The sequence below is a fragment of the Poecilia reticulata genome, chromosome 14, assembly GCF_904066995.2.
Source record: "Poecilia reticulata chromosome 14, P_reticulata-male-v2, whole genome shotgun sequence".
Lineage (NCBI taxonomy): Eukaryota > Metazoa > Chordata > Actinopteri > Cyprinodontiformes > Poeciliidae > Poecilia > Poecilia reticulata.
Genome location: NC_088843.1, coordinates 6417488 through 6439468, shown reverse-complemented (window position 1 = coordinate 6439468; position 21981 = coordinate 6417488). Strand labels below are relative to the sequence as shown.

The window sequence follows — 21981 nt, the reverse complement described above, 5'->3', positions numbered from 1 at the left end:
TGATCTCTGCAGCAGAGTGGGGGAAAGAAGACTATCACTGAAAGAAAGCCGTAAGGTATACGTTCAACAGTTTGCCCTGAATCATGAGGGGGCAGCGTATGAAAGAAGGTGATCTGGTCAGACGAGTCTAAAATATAGCACTTCAATTGAACATAGCATTCTTACTGTGAAACAAAGTGTTTTTACAAAACAATAGAGAAGCTGCTCAGAGTTTGTGGGGAGATGAACGGAGTTAATAGAGGTCAAACCCAGATGAAAACCTATTAAAGGCTTCAGAAGACTAAAAACTAGGGTCATTCTTTAAGGAGAATACACATTTTTGATGACTTGGTTTCAATCAATGTACATTCATGAGTTAGAATGGTTCACCAAGAGCCCAGATCTAAATTCTACTGAAAATCTGTGGCAAATTTTGAAAATGGATGTTCACTAAAGCTCTGCATCCAACCAGACTAAGCTTTAGCTATTTTGCAAAGATGAACGGGAAAAAAAACTACAGTTTACAGATCTGTAAATCTGGTAGACACAAACACCAAAATACTGTAAAAACAGAGAATGCGTGATACACATCTCTGATTTTTTTGGTCAAAAATGTAGAAAATTCTGTGTCACTTTCCTTCAACTTAACGTTCATATCATATTTGGATAGTAAATCGTCCATCTTAGCCGCAGAACTTGACAAAGTGTATAGAAGTTTGTAGCTGTGACATCAACAAATAGGAAAAAGGTCAAGGGGAGTGAATACTCGTGCAAGGCACCGTCTTTGCTTTGGGAAAACGAGCACAAACACAACACAGAGGAACATTTCACTGTTGGTGCGATCGTTATTGAAGGTGATGAGCAAGCAGAGGAGAGCGGGGAGGGTGGAGACAAGAGAGTCACAGGGAGAGGGGATGGGAGTAGAATGAGCACTAAACCGCCTCTTCTTCTCTCTCCAGCACTTCTCCAGGAGAAAATCAGCTTCACTACAGCCCCTGGTAGACAGGGCCATTTGTTTGTGTGTGTCCATTCATAGAGACGACCCACATTCGTCAGTGTCCACTCCAGCTGTAGAGCCTGTCTGCACTGAATGACAGAGAGGGAAACGGGAAGAAACAGGGGAAATCTGTGGGGAGGCTGATCTAGTTTACTCTGCTGCAAGCCTGAAGACAGGATGGATTTCTGCACAAAGTGAGCAAAGAGAAGCTAAACTGCACGTATTAAGGTCTGTAACTTTTCTCTTTTTTTTATCATGTGTCATGAAATATTCCAGGTATTAAATGTGAAGTTTACAAACTGTTTAGTGAGAGGAAATATGAGCAAAGAAAGAGGCTAATTTATTATGCAAAAGGGGGTCGCTGGGGTTTCCAAACAAGAGTAGCTGTAGTTGTGGTGTCGGATGAGATGAGGGAGAAAACCAGGGAAGATGAACCCTAATATGGTTCCCCGAGTTGCTGGATCCAGTAAACAAGGTTAATGTAAGTGAGGGGGAAAATATTAATATATGCATCTTTCCACCAACTTGGGGAAAAGAAGACGCGTTTAATGGGGCAGTGGAAGAGAGAAAAAAGTGGTGATGAGGGGAGCGATTGCATCCCCAGAGGGAGAGGAAGAAATGGAAGTGTCCTTTAAGAGTAATGAGAACAAAACAAGGCTTTGTTTGTGTTTAAAACGTTGCATGACTCACCATAATAAACAGAAAGTAAATGGGCTGCTCAAACTTAAAGTTGTGGTCACACTCCAAAGCATAAGGAGTAATTATCACATTCTTACACATGAGAAGAATGTGTAAAAGTATGCTTCAACAGGAGGATGATACAAAACACACACACACCCACACGCGCGCACACGCACACACACACACACACACACCCACACACACACACACACACACACACGCACGCACACACACACACACACATCAAAGCAATACAGCTCATTACCAACACTGGTCACTGACCCAAAAAAAAAACAAAAGTCCAATGCTTGCTATTCAGACAGATCCCAGTACCTGACAGTCTGCGTGGGTCTCGGCTCATTTTACCTTGCTGCCGATTATCATAAGCATATAGCAGCTCCTTTCGTCCCAATTTGCGCCTTTTGAAATCTCTGCACTTTAATGCCCTGAATATCTGAGAGAATCAGATAACAGCCCCGCTTACAGAGGGGCTCGACCCCTGCCGCGGCTCTGAGTGCATTCAGGTGTGCTACAGGGAGATTGTGCCATTCACATGTTAAAAAAGGGGGAAAAAAAGCAACGGATAAACTGCCAAGACTATTGTCTGTAGATCCCATCCAAAATCATCTGTTCTTCTGAACAAGGAGCCCTGTTGGTTCTTTTTTGGCAATCCAAACTGGAGAGAAAGTCATTGTTATTTAACAAAAGAAAATGCATTAAGGCGTGTGATGCCGACTGAAGCGTCATTTTTCTTTATACTTTGATCATCCCTGCATATCTCTGACCCCTGCGTGGGTTATCTGTGGTATTTGGGGTGGCAGGAGTTGTTTGGGATTCATGAGGTTGAGCCTGAGGTCTGTTTTCAGTTGATCTGGCTCAGAAGATGGCATGCTTAACATGGTTGGAATTCAGTCTACTTTTATCTCCTGCTTTTTAAGATGAATCTGCCATTTGAGCTGCAAATCTGCAAGGGAGGGAAAGTTTTTACATTTATTATAGGTGTAGTGAACATATGCACTGATTAGGAGCCTTCCCAGTATTTCTGCCTTAGGCTCACTTTTTGTGTTTTTATTTTTCAGCCGTGCAGTGGAAATACAGCATGAGAAAGTATGAACACACTCGCACACACACAGAGGAAATGGCCCAAATGCTGTGACATTTGGCCACATCTAGATCTCGTGAATTATTCATGCGTGAAAGATCTAACACCAGGCCTGATCAGACAGTCAGAATGGGCACCTCTGGGATGTTTGCAATTCAATAGATATTGGTCAACCCTGCAAGCATGGATTGTTACAATTAGAGTAATCTCAAGGGCTACTTTGTGTTGGAGATATGCAAAAGTTTAATTAGAAACATCAGGGAGTCTCAGACAGACCATTTGCCTCTGACTTAACTGAGAGAAATACTACTACTACTACTACTACTACTACTACCAATAATAATGATAATAATAATAATAAAACATTAAGTGACAAATTAAAAAAATAAATAAGGAGAAATGTATATAAATGGATTAGTGTGATGGAGGTATAACGTAAAGATAAATTAAGTTTCTTAGTCTGTTTATGTTGAATTTTTTTTTACTAATTTTTTGGTCAAGGTGTGGCTAGTGCTAGCCTTTACAAGCTACTTATGCTGTCATCTTAAAATCAAAACACAACTTGCTGAAATTAAAATTATTGAGCAGGGTAACTCATCAGCATTTCTTATTTTATCTTGTGGACGAGGTTCAGGAAAGTCTGAAAAAAAATGATTCTCCTTTTTTTAAGGATATTCCTGCAGGAAGAATATTAGAATATTAACTTAAGCCACGTATGTATAAAGCAGTGACATTGAAGAAGATTACACAGAGATGGAGGGAAGAAATGAGAAGTGTACAGAAGACAGATTGAGAAAGTGGAGCGGAGGAAGCTATGCGGCATGAAGTCTCAAGAGGAGTTTTGCCTGAATGTACTTCACTAGAGGATGGGGCTGTTTGAGGAGCCTGAGCAGATGAAAAAGAAGTTTGAGCATTAAGCGTCAGAGCTCACTGTACATACAGGCGTGCGGGAGACCAAACATGCCAAAGTTTAAATCTACATAACTCCTGGAAGAGATTTTTCAAAGGTAGCCAAGCAAGTTTTGTGGACTTGACAGCAGTAAAATAGCTGACAAAAGAAGGCCTTTCTGTGAATGAAAAGCAGGAGTACTGATGGGCTCCAGGCTGGGAAATTTAATGCAACAAGAAAAAAAATGGAAATCAGAAAGCTGACAACCCGAACTGACTAAAAATATGATGCGAAAAAAGCTTAACTTTTCTAGTGAAGCGAATAGATTTTCTTTTATGACTTGATTAGGAAGGATTGGAATTCAAGTCACAGAACGTGAAGCCCAGGGATGTTTAATCTAAGGGGATGGTGCTCAATCAACTTATTTATTTCAACAGAGCAGCAGCAGCTTCACACGCTTCTGCTCCTGTAGGCAGGCCTTCACAAACTGAAGACACGCTGGTTTTCAAGACGCTGAAAGAGAAGTGCAAGAGCAGCAGAGATCAGAGTCAAAATATATTTTCCTTGTTAGACGTCTCTTCATCTGTTTGAGAGTCGGCATTTACCTTCAGCACTGGGTGAAGAAAGACCCGGAAAATGGCTTTGCAAATTTAACTGAAAAAAGATTTAACAAAGGTTAACAGACTCTTAAACATGAGGCATGTTTTTTTATTTTCAAGTTGCTCTTTTAGAGAAAATTCTCAGGCTTTGAAAACATTATCAAACCTAAAATGAGTTCTGCTGCCGCATAGCGAAAAGGGATCAAGGTAATTTTGAAAAGAGCTAAAAACTGTAATTCTGCTTGCACGCGCTCTAGATCATGGGTCTTTTAAAGCTAATATCCTTCAACTTTCAAATGCATCTTTTGTTCCAGCAAATCTGAATCAAAAAACAGCTCATTACCAGGCATCTGCAGAACCTGGTGACACTCTGAGGAGGTAATTCAGACACTATTACCGCTATCATATCTAGTGCAAGCTGTGTATGGGATCAGAGATACTCCCCGTTTGCATACTTGACCTTCAGAATGACCCACAGTCTGAAGCAGTGAAAGTTGAATTCCTTTCCCAGTAAACACAGAGAAACATCTGAATACGCTGTAAGATTTGCTTTCAGCCTTTTGATCGTTGAGTGTCGAGATGAAAATTTGCTAACTTGAGTCACCAGTTTCTCAGTTCATCAAGTGCAAACAGATGGATCCTCTTCTTTCTAATTTTACAACTATGTGTCCAAATAACCCTACTGCAACATTCCAATGTAGAATCTTTGGGGTTTTAAAAGGCATTTATGTTTATATTTGTAGACCAAAGGGAGAGCTGCTGGAGGAAAACACACTGGTTAGTCTTCTATCCAAGTCAATTCTTTTTTTTGCATTTGATTTTTTCTTGAACTTCCTTTATGGCTTCATTTCCTGTCTGTTTATGTTCAGAAACCTCAACCACATTCTGAAATGAAACAAAAACTCTGACCACATCCAATACAAACTGCAGATGGATTATTCATTTTCCAGCCTTCTGACTTATTTTTTCTTTCTGTTTTGGCTCATAAAAGACTGATATTTTGCAAGAATAAAAGAAGCCTCCCACTCAAATGCCTTGCTTTGAAAATGGTGCTCAGGGTCACTCAAAATTATGTTCATCAAATATAATTAACAGGCTTTTTTATCACTGTCATCCTATGAGACCCGATTGAAAGACCATATTTCAGCTACTTGCTAAATCTGACGCTGGAGGAATATTTCATCTGGTATGAGTAAATGCCAGATGAAATATGGCATTAACTCATGCATATTTGAACACATTATTTCAAATCATATACAAGTTTGTGAAACATACATACACACATACACTCTAAAACAGGCTGGTAATTCAAATCGGCAAATTTTCACTCAAATCTCAAACGACTAAAGACAATTAATTTGCAGACAGTGGCTATTGTTAAGTTAAAACAGCGATTGATGTATTTGAGTGCATTACCATCTCCACCCAACTGGCACACGCCTCACAGAAAATCAAGCGCACCCATCTCTCTCATTCAGGCCTTCAGGAGCTTATAAAGTAACCGGGCACACCTGTGTTCAGTATGTACCCTTCAAACAAAGAACTCAGCTTCAAGCTCCTGCGGAGACACCACTGGTATGAGTTGTATATTAAATCATTGAACTTGCTTTCAGAAGAATTAATCGAACGTGTTGAGGAAAGTTTGTTTGTTCATCAACTTAAAAAAGTAGATTGGAATTTGTAATTAATTTTGTCATTTGTTTGTAGGTTTTCAACCTGCTTGGTGACTCTGTCTACTGTGACCACTTAATATAAAATCATGGTGGTCCTGTATGTGATCTAAAGACAAAAGAGAAGAGAAATAAAAAAACATGTCACTGAGATGAGTTGTTCCGGCGTCTCTTTGATGGGAGCAAGCCTTTTCAAGTTTGGGCAGAAGCTGTGGAGGTTTTGTGACCTGGGAAAACTTGACAGTTGAAAACCACTGCAAAACCAATTGGAAACCAATTGGAAACCAGTCGGAAACCAACTGACCAGATGACCAGGAAATCCTGATTAAGGAGGGCTTCGAGGGATTAACTCAAGGAGGACATCAGGTCGTCGCAGCTGTACAATTCATAATGGCTGAAGAAATGTTTGGAAAGTCACTGAAACAATTGAAGCTGGATCGCACCATGGCAAAATCTTCCTTCACCAAGCAAGCAAACTTCCTAAGCAGAAAAGCTGCCAACATGACAGAGATGGAACTGCGAGAGGAGTTCAAAAAGCTAAGCTCTGATGCCAGACATGTAAGTGATTCAAATGATGATTACAAAGCTGGACTATTAGCAGAGCTGGAAGATGAAGCTGGTGAGCTTGATAAACAGCAAGAAGCTGATTTTGAAAAGACTATTAATGACTGTGAATCAAAATTTGATGAAGTCAAACAAATAGTTCAGTCTAATTTGTGGGAAAAATATGGTCAAGATGGGCTCTATACTGCAATCCAGGAGGCAGAAAAGGCTTGCAATGTTGCTTCTGACATAGAGGTCTTGACTGTGAATAAAACTGCATATGAAGTGCAGCTGTCCTTTGTAGAGAATATGATCCAGGAATCTGTTAAAGGTTTTGTGACCTGGGAAATATGGATTCCAGTAAAAGAAAGGGGCAGTATAGAGGACAGAATAAAACAAATTAAATTGATGAAAAATAAACTTCAAACAAGAAAATCACAGTTTGCTATAGCACAAACAATTTCAGAGGAGAAGAGAAAATCAGATGCAGCTCAGGGAGATCTTGCATCTTTACCTCTACTAGCTCAATCTGCACCCATTGTAAAGATCAGACCTATTTGTCTACCAAAATTTCATGGCTGTAAAAGAAACTTTCACAGATGGAGGAAAGACTGGGAAAGCCTGCAGAAGCAGGGAGAACCAAGTGGCTCAATTGAAGTGAAAGTTCCAGTTATTGGATAGTGTAGATGAAAGGATCTGTCATGAATTACACCTGTCTGCGTATGATACTGCGGCGGATATGTTCCGAGTCATGGAAAATAGGTATGGCGATAAGTCAAGTATTGCTTTAGAAATCATTGAAGAGCTTGAGAAGATCCCACCCCTTAAAGCAAACCAGCCAAGGAAGGTGATAGATCTTATACAAAAAATTGAAAAGGCTCTAGTTGATTTAACAGAGCTAGGAAACATTGGAGCCATGAAAAACCCTCTGGTTATTAAATCTCTAGAGAGCAAACTTCCTGATGTTATAAAGAGAGACTGGCTAGTTTTTATGGTTAACCCTGCTAATGCAGTAACTCCAGTTAATCATTTTGATAGTCTTCTTAGATTTCTGAAGACACAGGAGGAAGTTCTAGAAAAACTAGAGCAACTTGGAGTGAGTGAAAAAGTTGAAAAGAAGTTTGAGAGGCGACATGCTTTTACTCGAGTCGCAAGAACCAATCATGCCTGTATTGTTTGTGGAGACACAAGACATGGAGATAAGATATTCTTCTGTAAACAGTTCAAAGCAATGAATGTAGCTGAAAAGCTCAATATTGTGAAGACATTGAAAACATGCAAAAGGTGTTTGAGAAAGCATGAAGAGGATGCTGGATGTATAAACACTTACCTTTGTAGGAACAAAGATTGTAAGAAAGGGAGCTTTTCAGATCACCATTTCCTCCTTTGCCCAAAGGGTGAACTTACAAAGGCTGGGGGTGATAAGCCAAAATGGAAAAATAGACTGACAGAAGAACAGGAGAAATTCATAGCTGAACTTTCACCAGAGCTAGCAGAGGAATGCAGAAAAGCCTTTTCAAATGTGACTGCATCAACAAGCAACATAAAGGGTGAAGTCCCTGGTCTTATGGAGTCATATGGACTAAAAGAGCAACCTGTTATCCTAATGCTGTTGGAAGTTACTGCAAATGCAGGCCAGAAAATTGGCACTTTGATTGACCTGGCTTCTGATACTAATTACATTACTCACCAAGCAGCTCAAAAATTGAACCTAGAAGGTGAGAATATAACATTAGTTGTTCATGGTGTTGGGGGAATGTCAGTCAAAGTTAGAACAAGAAGATACCTGTTAAAAGTGAGAGTTAAAAGCCCCAAAGGGACAGTGAAAGCTCACCAACTCATTTGTTATGGACTCAGTGAGATTGCTAAAGTGCATAAAGTCATTCAACCACTGCAGCTACAAAAGTTCTTCCCAGATGTTGACCTGGAGGACCTCAAAAGACCAGATACCATTGAGCTACTAATCAGCCACAGAGAAGGCAGACTGGCCCCTCAAAGAGTCAAGGTTGTTGGAGACCTGGTCCTGTGGAACAGTCCACTCGGCATAACCGTGGGAGGAGCTCATCCAGATCTTTGTGAAGTCGTCGACGTGGCAGCACACAGTTCAGAAACACACTTTGCTCGTTCCATGCGCACTGCTGCTGTAAAGTATGAAGAAATCTGCAATCTCAAAGAAGTTAAAGCAGAAAGCAAAAATACAACTGCCAATAAAGAGTTTATTGATTGGTGGAAATGGGAGAGCATAGGGGCCGCTTGTGAACCAAAGTGTGGTGGATGTCGCTGTGGGACATGTCAACCAGGTGGAAAAGAGATGACATTAATGGAGGAGAAAGAACTTGAAATAATTAAACAAGGTCTAACTTATGTGCAAGGGGATGCTCACAGTGATACTCCCCACTGGGACGCAAAGTATCCGTGGATTGTAGAACCCACTAGTCTTCCCAACAACAGGAAAAGTGTTGAGTCAACTTTCTTAAAAACAGAAAGACGATTAAATAAAGAGCCTGAATGGAAAACTGTCTATGGAAACCAGGTGCATGAAATGGTGCAAAGAAAAGCAGCAATAAAGCTAACAGAAGAAACTTTGAATGGCTGGAAAGGACCAGTATGGTATGTAAACCACCAGGTGGCACCAAATCCTCATTCTGTAACCACTCCTGTGCGTTTAGTATGGAACAGCAGTCAAAGATTTGAAGGTCTAAGTATGAATGATATTCTGCTGAAAGGTCCTGATGTTTTAAATCCTATTCGTGCTGTTCTACTCAGGTTCAGAAGGGGTCTGCATGCTGCCTTGGGAGACATCAAAAAGATGTATAACTCTGTGTGGCTAGAGGACTTGGAGAGACATCTACACAGGTTCCTCTGGAGAGACAGCTCAGAGGAGGAGATTGGTGAGTTTGCCATTACCAGAGTTAACATTGGGGATCGTCCCGCAGGATGTATTGCCCAAGTAGCAATGCGAGAGACTGCAAAACTGCCCATGTTTGACAGCTGTAAAGAGGAGCGGAGGATCCTGGAAGAAGACTGTTATGTTGATGACATCTTAACATCTGACAATGACCCAGAACTTTTGCACAAACACATTGAGAATGTGGAAGAGGTCTTAAAAGTTGGGGGATTCTTTTTGAAACCATGGGTCCTATCAGGTCAAAGTGGGAGGCAAAAAGTGTCCTTACCTAGCAGAGACAAAATCCTTACACTCCCCAATCAGATGAAAGAGGATGATAATAAGGCTTTGGGAGTGGGATATCTGGTAGAAGAGGATAAATTGTATGTGATGACATCAATCAACTTCTCAAAAAGAAGGAAAAAAATGAAGGTGGGACAAAACCTAGAGGAAGGAGAAGTGAGAGCAAATACTCCAAATCCTCTCACTAGGAGAGAACTCCTTAGCCAAGTAGCTAGCCTTTTTGATCCCATTGGCCTAGTCACACCCACCAAACAGAAAGGAGCCATTCTTGTTAGAAAGGCTTTCCAAGAAACCAGAACTGCAGGCAAAGCAGGTGACACGTGGGATCAAGCACTTTCTGATGAGCTTAGAAATGAAGCCATTGAATTGTTCCAGGAGTATGTGCGCCTGGGCCAGATTAAATTTCACAGGAGTTTAACACCAATCAGTTGGATTGGAAAGCCCCTAGGGATAACTTTTTCTGATGGGAGTGACAAAAGTTATGGTGCAATTCTATACTTCAGATGGGAAACAGAGCAAGGGATCCAAGTGAGACTTGTAGAATCCAAAGCAAAACTCACTCCACTTGACCAGAAGGGAGAACCTGTAAAGGCAGAGATTTGTGGTGCAGTGTTTGCAGCTCGTCTGAGAAAGTATGTTGAAAAACACAGCAGAATGGAGATTGGAGGCTGGTTCCATTTTCTGGATAGCCAAACTGTGCTAGGAGCCATTCAGCGCAACAGCTATGGGTACCAAACTTTCTTTGCCAACAGAGTCGGTGAAATACAGAAAGCTGGGCCAGTTGCAGATTGGTGGTGGATCCCAGGTGATCTCAATGTCGCAGACATTACATCAAGAGGAACATGTCCTGAGCACCTCCAAGAGGACTCACAGTGGCAAAATGGACCAAAGTTCCTGTTGCAACCTATTGATCAATGGCCGATGAGATCAGCCAAAGACATTGCTATATGTGCAAAGGAAAGTGTTGCAAAGCTCCAAAGAAAAACTTTCTCAGCAGTGACGACCAGAGCACAGTCTAAGCAAATTAAAGAAAAAATGTGTGAAGGTGTGACAAAGAATCCTTTAGAAGCTGCAGAGTGTAAAGAAAGGGGTGGTCAGCTCAAAATCTCTCCTCTTACATTCATTGCCAAGCAACTAATTCAAGAGAGAAGATACAGTAGTCTTTCTAAACTAGTCAGAGTTATTGCATGGGTGAGAAGAGCTATTGGAAACTGGAAACTCACTTTGGAAAGCCAGCAAAGTGGCAAAAAAGTGAAAGTAAAAATTTCAACAGATGTCAAACAGCCAACCATCCATCCCAGGCTTAGTGTTAAAGAGTGTGAGAATGCAATGAAAGATGTTTTCCTGGCTGCTCAAGAGAGTACTTCGTTCCATGACACAACTTTAAACAGATTAGTTGTGTTTAAAGAACAAGATTCTGGACTTCAGGTTTGTGGGGGTCGTATTCAATCCTTTAATGAAGACAAAAAAGTTGTCCCCATTTTGCCCTTTGACTCATGGGTATCCACATTGGTTGCTCTTGAAGCTCATGAAGTAAATCACGAAGACATTGCTGGAACATTACTCCAGATGAGAAAAAAAGCATGGGTGGTGAGAGGCAGAAGATTGGCCCAGAAAGTTGTGGATAATTGTGTAACATGTAGGAAAAACAGAGCAAAAAGATGTGAGCAGATAATGGGTGATCTTCCACCAGAACGAACACAGCCTGCCAGACCATTTGAGTTTACTACCATTGATCTATTTGGTCCCTATGAAGTGAGGGATGAGACCCGGAAAAGAGTTAAACTGAAAGTGTGGGGTATCATCTTCTGTTGCATGTCATCTAGAGCTATTCACACAGATCTTGTGAGTGATCAGTCGAGTGAAGGATTCTTGTTAGCATACCAAAGATTTACAGCCTTAAGAGGACATCCCAGGAAATTATGGTCAGATGGTGGAAGAAACTTTATTGGAGCCAAACCTGTCCTGGCTGATCTTTATCTGTTTTTGGATCAACTAAACAAAGAGAAAATTCAACAGGAAGCTTTAAAACATGGAACTGAGTGGAGCTGGAAAATGCATCCCGCAGACTCCCCCCATAGGAATGGGGCAGCAGAAGCAGCTGTGAAGATAGTCAAGCAAGCATTGCATAATCTAGGATCAGATGGAGTTTTCACATGGGGTGAATTTCAAACATTCCTGTATATGGCAGCTAATCTAGCTAATGAAAGGCCAATAGATGCAAGAACTCAAAGTAGAGAAGACTGCATAAGCTACATCACACCAAACTCTCTGCTGCTTGGAAGAGCTAGTCCAAAAAGTGATAACTGTGGATTTGACTTTAAAAGTTATCCACTGAAGAGATTAATGTTCATCCAAACAGAAGTGGACAGATTCTGGAAAAAATGGAGTCAACTAGCTGGACCAAATTTGTTTGTCAGAAGCAAATGGCATTCAAAGAAGCGAAATGTCGCTGTCGGAGACATCATTTGGCTTGCAGACCAAAATGCTCTGAGAAGTCAATATAAACTTGGCAGAGTGATCAGTGTAAACAGTGATGGAACGGGGACTGTAAGAGATGTGCATGTACGAACTTATCCAAGTTACCCTGTACCACTTGTGAAAGCAGGAGGACAAACAAGGAGGATGAGAAGAAAACTTCAAATGAAGATTCCCTCGACGATACTTCATAGAGATGTCAGGCGCATTGTTGTATTGTTGCCTGTAGAAGAACAAGAAAACCCTGCAGGGACAGGACCTGGTGAAGAGAAAGAGGTGTGACCTCCTTGGGTTCAAAACCAGGAGCTCAAGTGGGAGGTGTTAAGTTAAAACAGCGATTGATGTATTTGAGTGCATTACCATCTCCACCCAACTGGCACACGCCTCACAGAAAATCAAGCGCACCCATCTCTCTCATTCAGGCCTTCAGGAGCTTATAAAGTAACCGGGCACACCTGTGTTCAGTATGTACCCTTCAAACAAAGAACTCAGCTTCAAGCTCCTGCGGAGACACCACTGGTATGAGTTGTATATTAAATCATTGAACTTGCTTTCAGAAGAATTAATCGAACGTGTTGAGGAAAGTTTGTTTGTTCATCAACTTAAAAAAGTAGATTGGAATTTGTAATTAATTTTGTCATTTGTTTGTAGGTTTTCAACCTGCTTGGTGACTCTGTCTACTGTGACCACTTAATATAAAATCATGGTGGTCCTGTATGTGATCTAAAGACAAAAGAGAAGAGAAATAAAAAAACATGTCACTGAGATGAGTTGTTCCGGCGTCTCTTTGATGGGAGCAAGCCTTTTCAAGTTTGGGCAGAAGCTGTGGAGGTTTTGTGACCTGGGAAAACTTGACAGCTATACAAAAGCAAATCTTGCAATGTATTTAAATGTTTCTCTGTGTTTATTTGGAAAAGACTTGAACTTTCCCTGCTGCAGACTGTGGGTCATTTTGAAGGTTAAGTATGAAAACAGGGAGCAGCTCGGATCCCTTTCACAGCTTGCACTAGATGTGATACCAGTACCGGCTTAAAGGCTGCAAACTAATCACACATATTTCCTTCTTTAAGAATCAGGGCCGTGTAGGTAGAGTATGACAAGCCTCTGGATTGACTGAAAATAGAGATATTTGAAGAGGCAGAGATGCTGTACGCAGTGTTTTCATTAGTTTACAGTAATGATGCCCTGTGAGAAACCAGCTTGTGACGATAATTGTCTGATTTTCATTTTGATATCCCCCTCAACAGTCATCGGCCGCTGGGGATTTTTTTTTCCAATAAATGAACCAGGTCTTGCTGGCAACAAGAATAGTTTTAAAAAGCTTCTTAAGAGGAAACTGCATCACAGAAACTTATCAACTGTTCATTCAGGCTTTAACACAGAGATAGATGTTGTTGGCTGTTTTACACTTATTTTAATGAGATATCTAAGAGAAACTGTTGAAATGACCACTGTTTTCTCTAATTTTACAGAGAAACTTTTATTGCCCTTTTCCCACTAGATCAGCTGTTTCAAAGGCAGTTACTGCACTATTCTCATGTGAGAAATTTGCCTCAAAGGAGACAAATTTGGTTGTTTTGTGAAAATGATCAGTCATGGTGTGGAAAGGGCTGGCATATGTTCTTTCTAAAAAGATGGTCCTGTTTTGAATACGCTACACAAGCTTTTTGAAACAAAAGCAATATCTTTATGCTATATATTTTTAACCTTTTACTTAAAAGGTTAAAATCTACTTTGTACACAATGTAATCATAATGTAAACCAGAGGTTCCTAAACTGTGGGGCACCGTGCCACTGCAGGGGGGCGCGGGAAGCCTTCTGGATGAAAAAAATAGCAAAACAAAACATGAACGCTGTATGCGCTCAGTTTTGCCCCCAAACAAGTCATTTCCATCACCCCCCCACCCCTCCAATCACCTACCCCACACACGTCGTTCAACCAGACAGCTATTTGTAAGCCATGGGGGGGGGGCAGAACATGTTTCCAGGAGAAAAAGTTTGGGAACCACTGGTGTAAACTAACACCAGTCTATGCTGGAACTTAGATGTAAAAGAATACATCAAACCCAACTTGACAGTGTTCTTGGTAGACTTGCTAATTGTTGTGCTCAGTAATCAGGCTAACTACTAATAGCAATACAAGCTAATAACATTGTTTACTTCTGCATGTTATACTTTTAGCCAATGTAACACCACGATCACTAAAATTAGCTGCATGAACCTGTGTGAGTTAAAGATTTAAAGAAATACAAACAGTCTAGGTGGCTCATATGCTTTTAGCTTTTAAAGCAGCTGTCATTAAGTTTTATGTTTTATTTAAGTTTTATTAAGGCAGCCATAATGGATTTTAGAGTTGAGGGTTGGTAAGAAATCTTTGACATTCGTAGTTTGAATTGCGACTTCAAATGGTGGCTTTCTGTTAATTTTGCCAACTGAGGTCGTAGAAATACCATCTTTTAAAAATTACATTTACAAATGGTTCTTTAGTCAGAGTGGAGAAAAATATTTTTCAAACACTACTGCTTTAAAACCTCTGCGTGGCACAAAGACTACTTAAAATATTTAGGGGTACTTGCTGAAAAACATTTAAGGAATGCTATCTGGGACAATTGTGCCAGCTGCTAATATTAAATGCTAATGATAGCTTAAAGTGCAAATTCAAAATCAAAGTGAATAAAATACTGATTACAGGAATGGGTCTCACGGAAAGAGAGTGTCATTGCTTTTGATACTTATGTAAAACAATCAATGATCTCTCATTGCAGCAGTTTGACTAAAAACACATTAAATGCTGTAAATTCCAACTCTTAAAGCTTTTTGTGAGACGATCAAAATGTTACTAAATTGCACATATTAGAATTTTGTCTCTAATCTCATTGGTGCATTTCTACTTGGGAAACAGCATTGTTTAGTTTCTTTTATTGTAGCTGAAACAGAAGGGAGACAAATGACAGCCAGATCGCTCTCTGAGGGTCATACACCTTTAAGAAAAAGAAGACAGCAGTTACCCAGAAGACAGAATAACAACTGAGTCTTGCAGACTGCAGCGAAACACTGATCTTCTGTCTGATGCAAGGTTCCTCTTCAAGGAGTAATTTAACTCCCATCTTCACTCAAGCACTCACTCCTTCCTTGAAATTCGGGGGTAGAGAGCAGGTTATGTCACAGATTTGATTTATAGATTTGAAGGCGATACACAGTAGAGAGGAAAAAAAAAAATCTAAAAATGATTCAACTTTTCCGTCAGTGTCCTCATGTACCCTACCTTGCAGTTCCTGCTTTTCCTTGGGAAATTAAAACCAGCGGTATTTACGGTGCGTAGGCAGGCGTGTGAATGCACGTCTAACCTCTTCAGCCTCTCTGGGGCTGTACGGCTTGCCCTCTTAAAGTAGATTAGCTTGAAAAAGAACCGTGCGTACGTCGTTGCCTGGATACAAAAAGCATCATTAGGCACAATTATCAGCCACTTCAGCGCACAATAAACAAGCTTTGTCACTGATTTGACAACAACGCATCATGTAGGACCTCAGTGTATGCAGAGCAGCGAAGAGGGGTGTGGAAAGAAGGTGAGGGCAAAGGTTGAGACCTCGGAAAGGCATCAAAGGAGACGCTTTGATAAAGAAAATATAGGGTATACTTCAAAAGTAGATGGAGAAATCTATGAACAAAATGCCACATTCTGGCTGTAAATCATGAGAAACAAACTATGCAAACAAATGATTGGCCCAGTTTGATAATGGGGAGCATTTGATAAAGAAAACAACAGTATGGACAAAAGAGCGCCCAGTCGAAAAAAGAAACAAGGCAACCCAACTCATCCATCCTCATTATGCTGTGCCTGCCCGAAGCTACTTTGGGCTTTAAATTAAAGAGAGTAGAGTTCTTGTCAAATACACGACCCAGAGAGAAATAGATGAAAGGAACTGAAAAAAAGCCTGAAATAACGCAGTTTGGGGACAGGGAGGTTCACTTAAACTTTCTGCAAGTTTTTTTCCACATGAAGCTGGTGATGCTCACAGAACCGTTCCATAATCTCCTATAAGTGTATTCAAAAGGCTTCATAATCCATTTGCTGAAATTGTCAAACTCGGGGGAGCGACAATAATAGATGATATGACTGTGCAAAATTTAGCTTAAAAGGGCCAATGATAATATAACAGAGCTGGTAGTTGGGTATTTTTGTGTGGATTCGTTCTTGCCCATCTTTTCACCTTCTGTCTAAAACAAAGGGTTTTATTTTAACTACTGTCTCGTTTGGTTGGTTGTTTCAGGTGGATCCACTCATCACAAAACATACACATATGTAAACATGGTGTCTTGTTTTCAACGAGAAATACATCTCTACATTAAATCAATGTTTGCTTCTTTGTAATCTTGCTTAAAATAAATGTTAATTTCACTGTAGTCACATAATGCCCTACAGCACAATTTAGAAAAGCAAATGTGTATATAATTTGAGAACATTTATTCACATTTAAAATGTACTTTTTCCACTTAAAAACTAACAATTTCAGTAAAATAGATTTAACTGAGTCCCATTATAATAATATTGCATATTTTTAATGTTAATGAAAATGTTTAAGACCTGCTTAGAGGAGGAGCTTTGGGTAAATAGGCAGAGCTTTGTGAGAGCAAACACCTAGTGACTGTAAAGTGTGAGCTCCTTTGTTTATCTGGGTCTTCTGTTGACAACTCTACCAAATTATCTCTTGCCTTCTGATTGTATCCTGCTTCTCTCACTCAAACTTCCTCTGCCTGTTGGTTTTATTTGCCAGGTAGGGTTTGTCTCCTCGGCTTTCTGATGATTTTACATTTTGACGAACTAAAGATTCCAGTCTCTTGGTAACAATTCCAACGAATAGAAGGATTTTGTGAGCCTGGGGTGAACTTGTTTTAGTTACAAAGTTCTCTCCAGGTTACCTAGTTAAGCTAATTCAACAATGACAACCGCTGGCACTTATGCATGTGAACATGACCTTCACATGCAGTATCGTACTGCAGTATAGCAATATTGACTTAACCTAATATTCCAGGTTGCTAATATTGGAAGTAGTTTTTACATTGTCGTCTATCTCATTGCTTAAATTCCTCAGAATTGTTGGCACTGTACCATTTTTGTAGAAATCCTTCTGTTTTTTCTCATAGAACATTAGAGAATTTTATGAAATACAGGTATCACAATGTAATATGTGTTATTAATGCATTTTAGAAAAAGTCTTTAAAGAAATGTTATTGGTTAAATGGGTATTTGGACTCCAGACTGACTAATAGGCTCATTTCAAAAGACCAGTTGGGAACTCTATGTATGTCGTAAATGGAAATGTGTCTGAGAAATTCAGGATTTATTTGTGCAGAGTCATTAACATGATAACATGTTCCAAAAATAACCTTTTTAAAGGTTATCAGGTCTTGTATTATGCGTGTTGAGAAGCTCAAGCTCACACCAACTCTTATGACCAAAGTAGTGAAAGTCACTTTGCAATACTAATGTAATCAACATGATTTGAATATATATTCCTCAAACTAAATAGAGAGCGTGTAACATGTTGGTGCGTGTGTACTCAGCTTTTAGCAGTCCAAAGGTAATTAACACCCACCTGCAATTAATGATGCTGATTGCTAATGCTTCTAGTAAACAACCAGATTTGTGTCTTGCATGTTAATCCAGAACTTAATCTAGTTTCGGATTTAGGCACAAATTTAAAAGTCTGATTATACATTTTCCAGTGTCATTCTCCCAACTCAGAGCATCAATATTTATAAAAACAATTGGTAACAACTCTAGCCATCAGAAATTGGAAACCTTTCTAAAATGCATTTAGTGTTTAATAGTGTGTGTTTTTTTTCTATTTGCTACCTTTCCCTTCTGCACATAAATATTGAAAATTCTCCGTTAATGGGGGCCCACACACACAGTTAATGCAGTTCAAACGGCTTGTGGAGAGCAAAAATATATTTCACCACTCTCCGCTGAATATCATGCAAGTGGCCAGGAATGGAGGCTATATGGGCCAATGCTGAAAATGAATAATGAAATGGAGAGAGAGAGGAAAATAAAGGGGGGGGGGTCGAACTTAGCTGACAGATAAGAGCAAAGTGAACGCACACACCAGTGCAAGATGAAACGCGTGTGCTGACCTTTTGCTTTCATTCTTGTCATGGTCATTTATTCCTCCCTTTGAAGTGTCTCTCTCCTCCCTGTCATAGATCAAGTCAAGACACAAGAGCGCCGTGAACCAAATACAAATCAGCCTCTCTCTCTCTCTCCTCTAACAGACGTCTCCTTGGTCCTCGCTCGGTTCCGAGCAGTGATTTGTGATGGAACATTACGAACAGTATTAATACACAGAGGAGGAAGGTTGCCGCTCGGTTGTCATTGTGAAAGCTGATTATGAGGGTTTAATTTCATCAGATAATGCCTTCATTTATGAGGAGACACTGCTGGAGGCAAGAGGTCTGACAGGCTTTCAATGTTACAAGCACTCCCCCTGCTGTTCATTAAAATAGTGGGGGAAGAATGGTTCTTCACTGAAGTAGGTGTATATTAGGGCTGTGTCATAATATCGATTTTGCAATATATATCGATATTTTCTTTCCTAAAAAAAATTCTTTCCTAAGTATCATAACATCCAACTGTCATCTAGCTCACTCACTGCTTGCTTTGCCGGGAGAGTGATTCGGATATCAGGCTTAGAGTGATTCCTTCAGATGTTAAGTGTGAAGGTTAAAAAGGTATCAAACTATTCAGAGCAGGTACTTGGTGTACTTTATTTACTTTACAAATGCATGAAAGCTACAGTTTGTACTGTTTCAATTAAAAGAAACATGTTTTCTCACCACTTCTTTGATTCATTTTGTCCAGCTGTCGACTTTAAGTCTGTGTCCATGTCAAACCAGAGCCAGGTATTGTGTAGTTGGTGCTTTTAATCAGTTTTCAGTTAAATTAATTCAATCCAACTCTATAACAGTCACAAAATGTCACCAAAATCACTCTGTCCCTCTAAAATCTTTCAGAAAATCGCAAGTGTATTGAATTGCATCGTTTTCCGAATATTGCAATATATATCGTATCGTGAGCAGAATATCATGTATCATATTGTGAGATTTTAGTTTGTACTACTTGTAGACAGGAGTTTTGTGTTTTTGATCTTTAACCATGTTCTTTTTAAAATACGTAGTTTTACACTAAGCATAGACGTTTTATTTTTTTCTGTTTCACAACATGAAATAAAAATGCGGAAATTGTATTAATTTTAATAAGTTTCTGCATGAAATGTGTTTTTCATCAGCAATAATTTAATATGATGCCTTTTATAACTTTTTCACACTTCAACCTACGACAATTACAAATTTCTATGAATGTTAATGAGATTTTAAGTGATTAAACAATCCATAGATCTGGATAATTTCCAATTAGATGGAAAAAGGATGTATGACTTTCTAAAGGTTTTGCAGATAATCTGAAAAGTTTACAGCTTTGCACATCAAGACACTAATATTTTCTCCTTCTTCTTTTGCAAAATAGCTCAAGCTGTATCAAACTGAGTGGAAAGTGTCTGTGACCCAAATTTTCAGTTGGGTTTAGGTTGTTGTCCTGCCAGGTGAATCTCTGCTAGTGTCAAGTCTTTCACAGTATATTCATATTGTATCTCACCAGCCGTCTTTTTCCTGCTTATGAAAAGCATCCCCAACTCATGACGTTACCACAGTTCTCCATAGTGGGCTGTGGATTGTCAGATGTTTTGCATCCATCCACAGATACTCAGGTTCCTCAGTTTTCCTGAATTTCATCTCATGTTAACACAGGCTTGAAGGAAAACATTTTTTACCAAGTTTTGTGTTGTGTAAATTCTGAAGTGAAGGAGAAACCTGGGTATGGATTTCATACAAGTAAAGATTAATTGGAAGTTAGACAAGAATATTAGTGAAAGCTCTTTTGTCAGCAATATCAGACATTGTGAGAAAGAAAGCCTCGAGGTCATTTAAATAATTAATGCTGGACTCTTTTGAGTTACCGCTGCTTGGCAATAAAACATCATCTCTCTTTTTTTCCCTCCATGTCAAAATGTCAGCCAGAATGTCGGGAATGGACGTCCTGCTGGTGGACAACAACAAGACCGGAGTCACCCCGATAGACAATGGGACTTTACTCCGTTTCTCCCCGACGTCTGCCTCCACGTCGGCGGCTGCCTCGTCCCCAGGAGGTCGCCAGGGCAACGTCTACGTCTACGTGTGGCTCTTCCTCGGGCTGCTGGTGTTCCTGCTGACGCTGCTCATCATCTCCCTCCACAGGCTGAAGAACATCATCTCATCGTCTTCCTCGGTCCCCGACTGCAGCAGCGAGGGAGGGAGCTCCTTCACCAACATGGAGATCTGCAGCGTCTCCTCTCAGAGGTCCACCATCTCTGTGCTCTCTACCTGAGCAAGCTCGCAGCGAGCAGACTCGTGTATAAATGCGCCGTATTCTCTTTATAGGCTGAGGATGCATGCAAATAAACCAACAAGAGAAACTCCACAAGACCAGCTGATGGAATATCCTCCCATGCATGCATATTTTAATCCTGGCGGTTCAGTGACTCTGAAGTCTATATGCAATCTGCATAGCTACCACAGAGGTTACAAGGGTTGAAAGTCAACATATCCTGCTAAACCTGACTTGAACAACAAAAAAACGAACTTGGTGAATACTTTCCCATTGCAGGGAAAACACAAAGTGAAAGACTATTATCCTTTTGTGTTTACTTTTTCTGTCTTTAGAAGCTTTGTAAATCATATCCTGATGATATCTGTAGATTACGCTGCCAAACCCAGCATTCTAAAATATTAAACATCTGAACTTTGTAAACAGGATTGTGCATCTGTGGCAAATACTTTGAATTCACATTAAGGCAACATATCACCCAGTAGTGTGAAGACAAGGAGGCGACACAGAGGAGAACATTTACAGAACAGAACAGGTCAAAAGTAGCAAAAACTACAGGATGAATTTCTGGCCTTGATAGTCAGATCCGCCTGCGATACCTCCTGCCTCCTGTCAGCTCCCGCAGAGCCTGACGCCAGTCTGCAAAGAACCTGAGGCACGAGGTTTCTCTCCACCTGTCAACCCTCATCCGCACTCCAGGATGACAACCCAGCAAAGGTTGTTTCCCCTGTTCAGCAAGTCAAAGAACTGTTTGGCTGTACTTTGGCACAGTTGAAAAAAAAAAAAAAGAGAGAGAGACATGGTTCTAGTTGAGGGTGGTGGAAATATAAAGCACATTCATCTGAGGACTAGAGTTGAAGTGGATAGGTGGGATCTGGATAATCAGATAAACATGGCATATCTTCAGCCTGGTTTTGAAAGAAAAAACAACATGAAAATCACAGCAGCGCTCAGGTAAATGTGTAGAAATCTTTACAAGATATTTCATTTTTTATTGCAGTCGCATAATCTGACTGAAGAATTTAAAAAAGAATCCAAAGTTTATTTTCAGTATTTATTCAGTGAGGAACCAAATCCCAGGTTTCATCATTTTTGCATACAATACTAACAAACACCTTCTGCCAACAGGACAGCCTGTGGCTTTTTCCACAAGATCATTGTTTAAAACATCCTGGTATTTCAAAGAGATCATGATGCAGCCAAACAAGATTCCCGAAACCTTTGAATGAGATCATACAGAGACGCAACATCACAGATCTTCAACGCTGGGCAAGAAGTGGACACATAGTTCATCTTTTCATCAATCCCATCTGTAATGTTTGTTTAAAAGGATCTTTACATCTTGATTGATTTGCAAATCAGAATATGATTTGTCCTGATCAAATCATATCCAAAAATTGCTTAATTTAAATTTCAAAATTTCAATTAAAC

At 40.0% G+C, this 21981-nt stretch overlaps 1 protein-coding gene across 2 annotated transcripts; it reads left to right on the top strand.

The window, feature by feature from the left end:
• The first annotated feature begins 852 nt into the window (after nt 1-852).
• sertm1 (serine rich and transmembrane domain containing 1) lies at nt 853-20978 on the top strand. 2 transcript variants are annotated; one of them, XM_081615971.1, is made up of 2 exons: nt 853-1204; nt 20205-20978. In XM_081615971.1, exon 2 carries the CDS (start codon nt 20206-20208, stop codon nt 20548-20550), a length of 345 nt encoding a protein of 114 aa, XP_081472097.1. In that variant the 5' UTR covers nt 853-1204; nt 20205; the 3' UTR covers nt 20551-20978. The 2 variants fall into 2 exon arrangements, with proteins under 2 accessions (XP_081472097.1, XP_008425531.1); XM_008427309.3 differs by having other exon boundaries at nt 866-1204; nt 20201-20978.
• Nucleotides 20979-21981: the final 1003 nt, after the last annotated feature.